General features: G+C 31.3%; 2 protein-coding genes across 2 annotated transcripts; one reads left to right on the forward strand and one right to left on the reverse strand.

Moving 5' to 3' along the window:
* The first annotated feature begins 5 nt into the window (after positions 1 to 5).
* On the forward strand, positions 6 to 1,340 carry LOC110264988 (ATP-dependent DNA helicase PIF1-like). The gene has a single exon (XM_088494458.1). It carries the CDS (start codon positions 6 to 8, stop codon positions 1,338 to 1,340), a length of 1,335 nt encoding a protein of 444 aa, XP_088350584.1.
* Positions 1,341 to 7,553: 6,213 nt separating this feature from the next.
* On the reverse strand, positions 7,554 to 10,358 carry LOC107609169 (protein phosphatase 2C 37). The gene is made up of 4 exons (XM_016311023.3): positions 9,225 to 10,358; positions 8,790 to 9,104; positions 8,445 to 8,550; positions 7,554 to 8,291 (listed from the first exon to the last, which is right to left on the reverse strand). The coding sequence occupies exons 1-4, from the start codon at positions 9,735 to 9,737 to the stop codon at positions 7,954 to 7,956; spliced, it is 1,272 nt and encodes a 423-aa protein (XP_016166509.1). The 5' UTR covers positions 9,738 to 10,358; the 3' UTR covers positions 7,554 to 7,953.
* Between the last annotated feature and the right edge of the window lie 1,868 nt (positions 10,359 to 12,226).

Below are 12,226 nucleotides of genomic sequence, written 5' to 3' on the forward strand. Positions count from 1 at the left end.
ACCTTATGTCTGCTGAGATTCGCTCAAGGGGTGATATAGTGTTAAACGTTGCTTCAAGTGGTATTGCATCTTTACTTCTTCCCAATGGAAGAACGGCACACTCAAGGTTCAAAATACCGCTGAATATAACTGAGGATTCTGTATGTAACATCAAACCTGGTTCCCCTCAAGCAATGTTGTTGTTGAAAGCCAAACTTATAATTTGGGATGGGGCTCCAATGGTTAGTAGGTACTGCTATGAATCGCTTGATAAATGCTTGGGTGATATCATGAGGTGTTCTCCAACATATAGCAAAGATTTGTCCTTTGGAGGAAAAGTGGTTGTACTAGGTGGAGACTTTAGACAAATTCTTTCTATCATTCCACAAGGATCGAGACAAGATATCGTTCATTCAACTGTGAATTCGTCTTACCTTTGGAAGTTTTGTCAGGTGCTCAAACTAACAAAAAATATGAGACTCTTTGTAGGGATGACTGCTTCAGATCAAGATGAGACAGAGAAATTTGGTGAGTGGTTATTGAAAGTTGGTGATGGTCTAATATGTGACAATATGGATGGTGAATCTGAGATATGTCTTCCAGGAGATATTGTTATTCCTTCTTCGGACCAGGCATTTGATGAGTTGGTTCATTTTTCTTATCCAAATATTTTGAAAAACATGTCCTCAAAGGATTTTTTCAAAGCAAGAACTATACTAGCTCCCACACTAGACATTGTTGAAGAGGTCAACAACCATCTGATGGCTATCATTCCTGGAGGGAAAAAATTATATCTTAGTTCATATTCTATTTGTATGGATGAAGGGAATATGGAGAGTCAACTAGATCTCTGTAGTTTTGAATTACTGAATAGCATAAATTGTTCTGGTTTGCCTCTACATAAATTAATACTCAAGGTTGGTGTTCCGGTGATGTTACTGAGGAATATTGACCAATCTAGTGGTCTTTGTAATGGTACAAGACTACAAGTTAGGAAGCTTGAAAATCATGTCATAGAATGTGAAGTTTTAACGGGTAACAATGTTGGTCATATTGCTTTGATTTCAAGAATGAATATGGTACCAACAAATGAAACTGTCCCAATTAGATTCCAACGAAGACAGTTTCCCATAATAGTATCGTTTGCCATGACAATTAATAAGTCTCAGGGACAAACTTTATCTCATGTTGGATTGTACATGTCCAGACCAGTTTTTACATATGGCCAACTATATGTGGCACTTTTAAGAGTTAAGAGTAAGAGATGTTTAAACGTTTTACTTATAAATCACGTAAGAATGTCTGCAAATTCAACCATCAATGTTGTTTATAGAGAAGTCTTTGAAAAAATAGTATTCTAATATAAATATTTTAATTTTATTTTAAATTCTGTATCAGTGTATAATTATTTTACTTTAAAAAATATAAAATAATTATTACTCACTTTTTTTTAAGTTAAACTTTGATTTTGATAATAATTTTATAAATTTCTTAAAATAATAATTATTTTGTATTTTTGTTTTAAATATCGAAGCATATAATTTTTTTTTTACTTTTATAAATTTTTCATGCTGAGCACGGGTTCATACACTAGTTAAATTAGTAATTGAACTGTTAAGTTATTAGGTTATTAAATTACTAATTTGATTAGTAGATTATTGATTAAATTAATTGATTTAATTTTATATAAATAAAATTATAACATAATTAAAAATTTAAAATTAAAATTTAAAATATATATATCTTTGCTAATATTTTAAAAATAATTAAACTATTCTAAAATAATATGAAACAAAAATAATAAGTATTTTATTATTTTTATTTTTTTATAAATATTTTTATTTATTTTATATTAAAATAATTATTATTTTTAAATTTTAATAAATTATTAATTAGTCTATATCTATTAACTATTATACTATATATATACTACAAGTATTTATTGAAAAAATAATATTAATAGATATTATATAATTATGAAAAAAATAAGTGAATTTATAATATTATTAAATAAAAATATAATTAATTTAAAAATGAGTGAGTTTATAACTAAAATTAAAATAAAGGGTAAAGTATACTTTTTATCATTGAAGTTTGGCAAAAGTTTTAAAAATACACCTAAATTTTATTTTGTTTCAATTTTGTCCCAAAAATTTTCGATTTGCATCAAACATACCCTAGACGGCTAAATTTTCAAAAAATTTAAGACCAATCTAACAACAATTTATGAAAATTATGTTTGATTTGTTTATGTTGAAGGTTGTTCTTATAAAATTGTTGTTGAATTAGTCTTAAATTTTTAAAAAAATTAGCCGTCAGGGGTATATTTGATGCAAATCAAAAACTTTTGGGACAAAATTGAAACAAAATAAAACTTAGGAGTATTTTTAAAATTTTTGTCAAACTTTAGGGACAAAAATATACTTTATCCTAAAATAAATTATGTAGAAGTAAACTATTTAATGAAAGATATCTAATATTTAGAATAAATCAATAAAACTATAGAATTGAATTGAATTATAGTGTTTGGAATGTTTATCAAATGAATTAAAGTTTTATAATAGACAACTTTATCTTTTATTAATATAAGGGTTAAGTATTTTTTTCGTTCCTAAGGTTTGGGGTCAAAATCAAAATCGTCCCCAACCTTTTTTTTGTATTAAAATTATTCTCAACATCACAAAATGTTATAAAATATTATTTAAATAATAAATATATTTATATATTATAAATTATATGAAATAATTAAAAAATATATTTTTAACTAATTTATTTCAACTAAAAATTTGTTCACTTAAAAAAAAAATAGATTAATCTAAAAATATTAAATTTATAAAATATTATTTATTAAAAAATTAAATGGTTCTTCATAGTTGATTCTAACGACAAACTAATAACAAAAAATCAAGATGAACTATCAAGAACTAACTTGTTAAGTGGTCTAATGACATGACAATTGACAAGTAAAAAAAAATGGTTATTAATGATAAATTATAGCAACTAATTCATGTTATTAAAATGGAACAAAATTATGCTTTTTTTGCTAGTGTCATGATTGACACAACTTCAATTGAAATGTTGAAACGTATTGGCAAACGCTTGATGTCATCGGAACACTAAAAACGACGTCATTCCCATTTTCAGTTTCCTTCTCCCTTTTCCTTTCACACTCCTTTTCTCCTTTCCCAACTCTTTCTCAGTTCTCCTTCCCCTTTCCCTTCTACGCTCCTCTTCTCCTTTCCCTTTTCCATTTTCAGTTCTCCTTTCTCTTTTTCTTCCACGGTCCCTTTTTTCTTCCCCAGTTTTTCTCTCCTTTTTCCCTCTAGGCTTCCCTTCTCCTTTCCCAACCCATCTCCAGTTCTCTTTTCCCTTTTTCTTTCTCTTTTCGTAATCACTGTCAATAAAAAATAGTATTTTGTAACTGTTTAAGCAATTCAGAAGAAACAAAATCATAATTTGTTAATTCACAGAGAGAGATAATGGAAGATAGAAAGAATTGTAGAAGGCAGACCTCCTGCAGGCGTTACCTCTCTTACTGCCGTCGTCCCCTTTCGTCAATTTGCTTTTAGGTCACCATGGCGCTTCCTCTAGTGCATGTGCTTCTGCTTTCCTCTGCTCCGGCGGCCTGCTTCTTCCTTCTGCTCCACCGGTCTACTCCGCCTCTTCTTCCCTCATTTATTCTTTTTTTTTGCTGCTTATGTTTTAATTTTTGTTGTTGATCGATGTGATGTTGTTGTATATTATTGTTGCTGCTGCTATGATTTATAAAAGTTTTTGTTATTTAAATCAAATTATTGGTTTGAGCATGATTATCGAATGTCTACATAAACTAATATGAATTTGATAGTTTAACTATTGTTTGCAATGATAATGTTGTTGTTGTTGTTACTGTGAATTTGAAGAAGAAGAAGAAGAACAAAGTGAAGAAGAGAATTTGTGAAGATAATTGGGGATTATGTTTTTTTTTATAAATACAAAACGATGTCGTATTGGAGATTATGTATTTTTTTTTGGTATAAATACAAAACGATGTCGTTTCAGTCCTTTCGTTGATAAGGATGGATGGAAATCATTTTAGGGAGAGTCCCGGAGTACAAATTCGAGAATAAATTTAAGTAATTATTAATTTCAGAGATCACTTTAAGGCGAGTGCAATCGTAAAAAGAACAAACTTTATTCTTTCTTGAAAAATACTCTTCACCATAACATGATGAATTTGCAATGTTGATGGTGGAAAATATGAACTGTGAAATACTATATACAGAAAAGCATGAAAACAGTTCCGTACAAGGCCTAAGTCCACTAAGTAAGCTACCAACTTAGTTGCTTAACACACCCATTTAAAATATCTCCCAAAATACCATAAATCAAAAGAGATTCATGAGAGAAAAAATCAAAGCAATTAGTATGCAAATAAAATACATACAGTTTAATTGTTACACAAGAAATCACATGGAATTATAAAAAGCCTATAAAAGTCAATAAAAAAATTGATAATCGAGTTAATCTTTGAAAGATAGATCATTCTTTAAATTCATTTTTAAAAAAAATTATCAATCATATTAGTTTATAAAAGTTACAAACACTATAGTTTTACTAAAACCATTTGGAAGGAGGTGGATTCACTTTGAATTAAAGTTTTTACTTAATTTATATTAATCGATAAAATTAATACTAAAGATAGGTTGAGTAAGTTTGGTATAATTAAATTTAGTGACAATTTATATGTGTTGTATGATAAAGATATAAAGAGTGTATATCATTTATTTATTACAGGTGAGTTTTTATGGCAGGTGTGGTGTGTTTGGGCTTGTGATGATGGCCGTTCATGAGCTATTTCAGATACAGTAAAGAAACATTTTAAAAGTTAAACAGGAATAACGAGAAAGGATCATAAAAAAAAGTGGTTGATAGATTTTTTTGCTATTGTTTAAAATATTTGGTAGGAAAAAAATCAAAAGAATAAGGCATAAGAAGTTGTTGATGTTGCTCAATCTTCATTTAAAAGCTACAAAAAGTGGAGTTGTGCTGATTCCTTTAGTTATTAATGGTAATACCGGAGATGAGAAAGGAATATGGGTTATAAATAATCTTTTATTCTTGTTATTTCTTTCTTCTACTTTATTATGTTGAGTTTTGTGTTTCAAAAAAAAAAAGATTACAAATTAATTATTTTTGTCTCTCTGTCACGTAATTAATAGTTTCTGTCAACAATTGATAATATAGAACATTAACTAATGGTATACATGAATACATGATATCTAACATGTCTAATTAGATGCTGAATAAATATATTCATGAAAATCTATTAATTTAGTCATTTTTTTCAATTATATAAACTATAATCCTAATATAACCTAACGGCACTAAATTAATAGATTTTCATAAATATATTTGTTTTTAGAGTATCATTTTTATTACTTTTAAGAAGTGAATTGATTTAGAATTGTAATCTGCATTGGAGTTGATTGATGAAATAAAACAGGCATGACTTTAATGAAAAATCAATAAAATTTTGCCACTCATATAATTATATTAATAAAATAATTTAAAAAAATATAAAATTTTAATTAAATTGAAACTAACCATTAGATCAAGGGACACTTTTCACTTTTAATTTTAAATCATTGTTTATGACAAATACTTCTACAAATGTTCAAAATGAAATTGAAACTGAAACTAATATTGGAGATGCTCTTAGGATATGTTAGGTGTCATGTATGATATGAGTTAACATTTTATATCATTATTTATTGACAAAAACTTTTAGTTGAACGAGTAAAGAATAAAAATATTAATTTATAATTTTTGAAAAATTAATTTAATTAATAAAATCTTTCAAAAATAAATTTAAAAAACAAACAATCATCTAAAAACTAATTTAACTGTTAATCTCTCCCGTAAAAACACAAAATCTTTAGCTTGGGAATGAACCTAATAAAACATGTTCGAATCTAATAAGGGAGGTATATAGTTCTTTATGCTTATAATATACTTTAAGAAGCTATTTACTCATTTAAATATCAAAATATTTTTGCAAGTAGCAATCTCAATTGGTGCGGAAAAACCATCCGGGTTATAGTTGATGGGAACAAAAACAAAGTAACAATGGGTACAGGACAAGCATTGGGGCTTTCATATGTTTATGTGTGGTATTGGCCCTTAGCAGTAGGGACTAGGGAGAGTGTAGTGGGAGGGTCAATAACTCCCCTTTCGTTTCAGCATCTTCATCCATCCTACTCAGTTCCCACTCCTTTTTTCACTTTACTTTTTTGTTTTCTTAAATTCTTTCTTCCTTCTCAACCCCTATTCTCCTTTGAATGACTTGTCAACTTTTATGTTGCTTTAGGATCGGAGAAGGATATATATATATTTATATCATATCAAAGAAAATATATTTACAATTAGAAAAATATCTCTTAAAACAAATTGTCCTACACTTGTCAACTATCATATGAATATATAATTTAGTATTTCTTTTCTGAATTCCAACACTCAATCAGTACCTAACTAGTAACGTGGAAATCTTTAGAAGAAAGAAATTCCATGTTTGAAGTGAAAAGAAAAGTCGTGGAAAATTTGTACAGGGAAATTTGGTGTGAATATTCAGTGTTCCCATTTGGGTAGAAATGAATAACAGTATAACACATTAGTTTGTGTTTTTTTTTTTTTTTTTTCTTTTTTTTTTTAAATTTATAACATGGCCTCTTTTGTGACAACTCCTCTGGTAAAAGTAGTTCAAAATCCAAGTCTTTAAAGAAGACAACGATGACGATTGATGATTTGACGACGACGAAAATGAAGATGTACGGACAAAAGGTAAATGCATATTTGTGGATAGTGATTTTATAATAGGCTAACTTTTAAAATTAATTTAAAATAATCTTAGATAATTTATTTATTATTAAAAATTTATTTTTAATACATTAATATTATTAAAAAATTTATACAATTAATTAAATATATTTATTTTTTTAAATAATTATTTATACAATCAATATATATGTGTAAAACTCTGTAATAATTTATCAAAATTAAATTCTTGTTATTAATCCAAAAATGAATGAAACATCTATTATTTCTTCTTTTAGAATATATGCATATAATATTATAATCTAATTCGCATATTTTTCTTTTCATCGTTTCCTTTATAGTTTATATAATTTCTACACCTCCTTTTATGATTTTTTTTTCTCCCTTTCAATTCTTAAATATCAACTTTATATAAAAATAATTATATTTAAATTTTAATAATAATAATAATAATAATAATAATAATAATAATCTGTGGAGGAGGAGTGTGGTTCTTATTCCATTCTTAAGGACGATTTCGACAATCCAACAAGAGAGTTGACACACTCCCCAATTAGGGACATTTTCTTAAACTCTCTTTAAACAAGCCATGGGGTCAAGAACAATAGCTTATTTGTTTATAGTATCTCATTCTATTATAGTTTCAAAATCTTAGCCAATATAATTAGTGATTCAATATTAAGTTTGGTTTTCAAAATTTCAGTATATTGCCGGTATTGTTCATAGTTTCTTCAATTTTAGTTCAAAACCACGGACCGAAGTAGAATGCAAAAGTACACTAATTGCCATACGAACACAGAAACGTGTCACAAGGCCTACTTAAGCCCTTTGGGTGACACTTCTTTTTTTTTTAACTACACTAAACTTTTTTCTATAATTTCTTAGCACTCCCCCGCCCCGAGAAACTTACAATTCCCCCCTTTTTAATTAAAATTAAAACAGAAAACCTAGATTAACTTAAACTCCATTAGACCATTACTATCACATGGAATAACAACTCCATTTTTTCCCCCCTTTCTGTTAATATTTAAATCCTGTAAAATGGAGGCGTTATGCCCATTCATTCACAAACTGCCCATTTTAGTGGTCATGGACGGTTCCATTAGTAGTAATATTTTTTTCCTCCTCCATAATCATGTCCGCTAAGATTAATTAATTTAATCAACTTTGTTGTTGACGTTGATCCCTCCTCAAATCAACCACCACCACGCTAACATTGTCGGAGCTGTGCCTCGCCAAAGCCAGCTTCGTCAGAAGAATCGAAGCATCGGAGCACGCCTTGTCGGATCCATCCGCCGCCACATCCCTCCCCGGAGACCCCGGCGGCGACGGCAGCTTCTGCGCCTTCAGACACATCCTGACCACCCCACACGCCGTGTCGTTAGAAACAACATCCCAAAGCCCATCACTCGCCAGAATCAAACACTCATCCTCCTCACTCCGATCCGTAACAGTCACCTCCGGTTCCGAAATCACATAAGGCTTCAAATAGTTATCACCTGCACAACAACAAAAACAAGATCATGTTATTACAGTTTACAACTACCCCAATAATTCAGAACCGCACACACCATGCTATAATGCGCCACATGTGCGAATCTTAAGAAACCTTTTTTGGTTAAAGTTGAGTTTTATCGTGCGCACTCACTCACCTATGGCTCTTGACATGGCCAGCACCCCAAGCACTCTTGGACCGTCCCAATAGATCACGCGCCCACCGGCGTTTTGGACTCGGAGCAACTCGTCCGGTCGGTCCGGCTGAACCGGAAAAAAGAATAAAACAAATCGGGTCAGATCACATGCACGCACTAAACCACTTAAACCAAGCACAAGCGCGTGCACAGCATGTGCCATGCGTAACTAATTTGGAGGCAACATAGAAAATTTCAGATCCCAACCCTCAATCATTTCCTTCAAACATTTTTTTTAAAAATTATTTATTTTTTAAAATTTAATTAAGAAAAGAGAAAAAATACTAAAACGATTAACTAACTAACCTTGTGATCACTGGAGAGGGGGATGGCGACACCGTTGCGGCAGAGTACGGCGCGAGAGTCGCCGCAGTTGGAGACGATGATTTTCTCCGGCGTGACAACGGCGACGACGGCAGTGGAGCCGACGGCGTCGCAGTGAGGTTTTTGGAGCTCGCACCTGCAGGTGGAGGTTTGATTGCTATGGCTCCAGCTTTGAACCTCGTCATCCATGCGAGTGAAGCTTTTCTCCATGGCGGATTTCCATTCAAAGTTCTCTTGAGATTTTCCAATCTCATCCTTCACAATCCCGTGAAGCCTCTCCTTGCACATAGTTGCAACCTAAACAAAACCGAAACGACGACGTTTAGTTATAACTATGAACCAGATCTACGTCTATTACACTTAAGTGGTGAGAATTAACAAAAACCATGCTGCAGACAAGGTGTTCGAGTTATTTACATGTGAACATCCATGACCGTCATATACACCAAAGAAGTGAAAGGGCACGTCGTTTTGATCGTTTGTGTTTGTGCCGTTTTGAACTTGGCAGAAGGAGGGACGCACCGAAACTGCGTCTTCCATGTCCCTCCTCCTGCCACATACCGATGTGACTCCGTACTTGGGACACTCTTCAACAACCTCCTTTTTCTCCTTAGAAATTAACGTTGGTACTTCCGAACTACTACTTGCTTCGTGATTTGTTGATTCCTTCTTGATGTTAAGCTCTTCTTTGAGTTTACTAGGGTTTGATTTGGAACTCTCAACTGCGTTCTCGCACTCCCTCGCCGGAGAGGCAGAGAGATCCAGCTTCTGCCGCTTACGGCTGCCTTCGGGAGGCGGAACCGCCATGTCGGCAATGTATTTCAACGGCAGGAGGTCCAAACTCCGGCGAGCTAAAGGCCGTGAAGAAGTTGGCTCAATTGTAGCTGGATTCTCTCCGTCACCAACAACACCACAACAAATCCCAGCCATATTCCAAACCACACAGATCAAACAACAAACTCTTGCTCTTCAGAATCCTTCAACTTTTTATAAACAACAGAACCTTGGAAGATATAGCTAGCAAGCCTAGTACGAGATTGAGATGGTGATTGTGATGATTTAATTTAATTTGATTCGATTCCGATATGATATGATATGATATTTAACTCTATGGAGAACGGAGCTTATAGGGAAATAAAAGAATAGCAGGGAAAACGAGCAGATTTATAGTGGGAAGAAGGGGTGATTTGGGTAAGAGAGAATTCGAACGGGCAGGGAAATTAGAGACCCATGGAAACGGGTTTGGGGGAAGCTTTTCTAGGGAATGAGGGAGAGAGAAGGGGGGCACCTGGGGGCCACATTAATCACGGGCAGGCTGCCCGTCACCGTCACGGGCATGATCCGACACATACAGTTGGTATGACGTCGAACGACTGAATTCCAGAGATGCGATCCTAACCTTTGATCTGATCGCCAAAAGCTCGTTATTTCGACACGTGGGGTACCTGTCCTCTAGAGACGCCAATACGTGGCCCAATCATAACATTCCACGGTAGGTTGAAATATTGTTCCTTTTCTGACACGCATGTGGTCCTCTACTACTTCCTTCACACACTCCATCTCTCCAATTTAATTCTTACATATAATGCTTTTTTGCGTCTCTTTTGCATTTTTATTTTTATTTTTACTTTTATTTTTCGGAGTGACTGTTAATTGAGACACTCGGCGAAGGGATGTTAACACGTGGCAGCATCGTGGAATACGAGATTCTTGTTTGGATTCGTGATATCTGCTTAGCTCCACGCGCCCTCCATCGCGGCATCACTCATCCGCTTTTTCGCTTGTCGTTTTGTCTCTCTCTCTCTCTCTCTCTCTGCCAGTGTTGGTGTGGTACATAAACATAAACAGGTAACACTGTAACAGTAGTGTTTACAAGGGAAAGCTCTTATAAAAAAAAACTGAAGTTGAAAAATAAAAATTGAAAGACAAAAAAATAAAAAATTAATATTAAATTAAATTTTTGTATTATATTTAATATAAAATATATAAGATTGAGTTATATTAAATATTTTATTTGAAATATTAAAAAATTATCTAAATTTATTATTTTTGAACATTAATTAATTATTAATATTTAAAAATATAAAATAAAATATATTAATAAATTATTAAATTAAAAAAATTAAACTAAAAAAATTAAATTATTAATTAAATAATAATAAAAAATAATATATTCTGATAACATCTAATTTTTTTATCTTATGTAATTTAAGATAAATATAAATATAAAATATTTTTAATTATTAAAAAATATTATTTTAATTTTTAAAAATTTTAATTTTTTATGTTTTTACTTTTTAAAAATATTAAAAAGATTAAAATTTTATATATTAAAATTAAATTTTTAATTCTAATCTCAAATACTGAACTTTAATCTTTCAGACTCAGTTTTAATATTTGAAAACAAACACTAACGTAATACTTTGTGATGAATTATATTTAGTGTTAGAGTCTTGGAGAGGTTCTGTTTGGCAAGAAATTGGACACCAAATCAACCATAACTAGGCCATGTTACTTGTAAACGGTGGATTAGGTCTTTATCATAATTGTAAATGTGTCTATAGATTTGGGCCATTTTAAAATTAATGAACAGCGTTACGTGCTTTGTTGTATTTTTTTATGCGCTTTTTTTCACGAAAACCTCGCATTGGGTTCTCCCGGTTTCAATATTGATATAATATGCTGTATTTGATGAGGAAAAACCAAAAAGTAAAAAATAAAATCTTCGAAAAGTCTCAAAATGGTGTCAGACCAGGAGCATGGAGATGGAGATCCTGATTTAACAAGCTTTAGTAAAATTTCATAGAGGCCTACTCCGTTTCTATTTACTAAAATTCTTTTTGTCAATGTCTTATATTATCGTAGATCTACGTTTATTTTTCTTTGTGGCAGGGACGATATTTATGAGTATTCATGAATATTAAATTTTATTTTTTAATTAATATAATTATTTTGAGAATTATTTAAAATTGAGTTATTTTTTTATCTGAAGGTAAATTTCTGACTCTATTTGAAGTAGCAATAGACTTCTATTGATATTGAGGTATTTATCCGACTTTCTCTTGAAGAGGTAGAGGTAATACATGCAAGAGATTCCGATATTTAAATTAGCAAGAATTTAAATAGATTTATAGTAAATTAGGTTCTGAATATACATGAGGATGTTAGTATATTTATAGTAAAATAAATAACTATTTTTTAGAGTAATTTCACGTTTAAAGGTAGATGACTGTTCTTTTTTTCTATAAAAATTGTTGAGATTTTCCTTCTAGATGAGTGTGATATATCTTAGGAATTAGTTACTTATTTGAATAAGTAGGGTCTGACCCTTATCGCAGTGTCCGACCTCATCACAGGTACGGGTGGATTGAGTTGGATCTCTTTAATTGAGTCATATTCATTTTGGGTCTGGTTAGGGA

The sequence above is a fragment of the Arachis ipaensis genome, chromosome B7, assembly GCF_059453495.1.
Source record: "Arachis ipaensis isolate K30076 ecotype BB chromosome B7, ASM5945349v1, whole genome shotgun sequence".
NCBI lineage: Eukaryota > Viridiplantae > Streptophyta > Magnoliopsida > Fabales > Fabaceae > Arachis > Arachis ipaensis.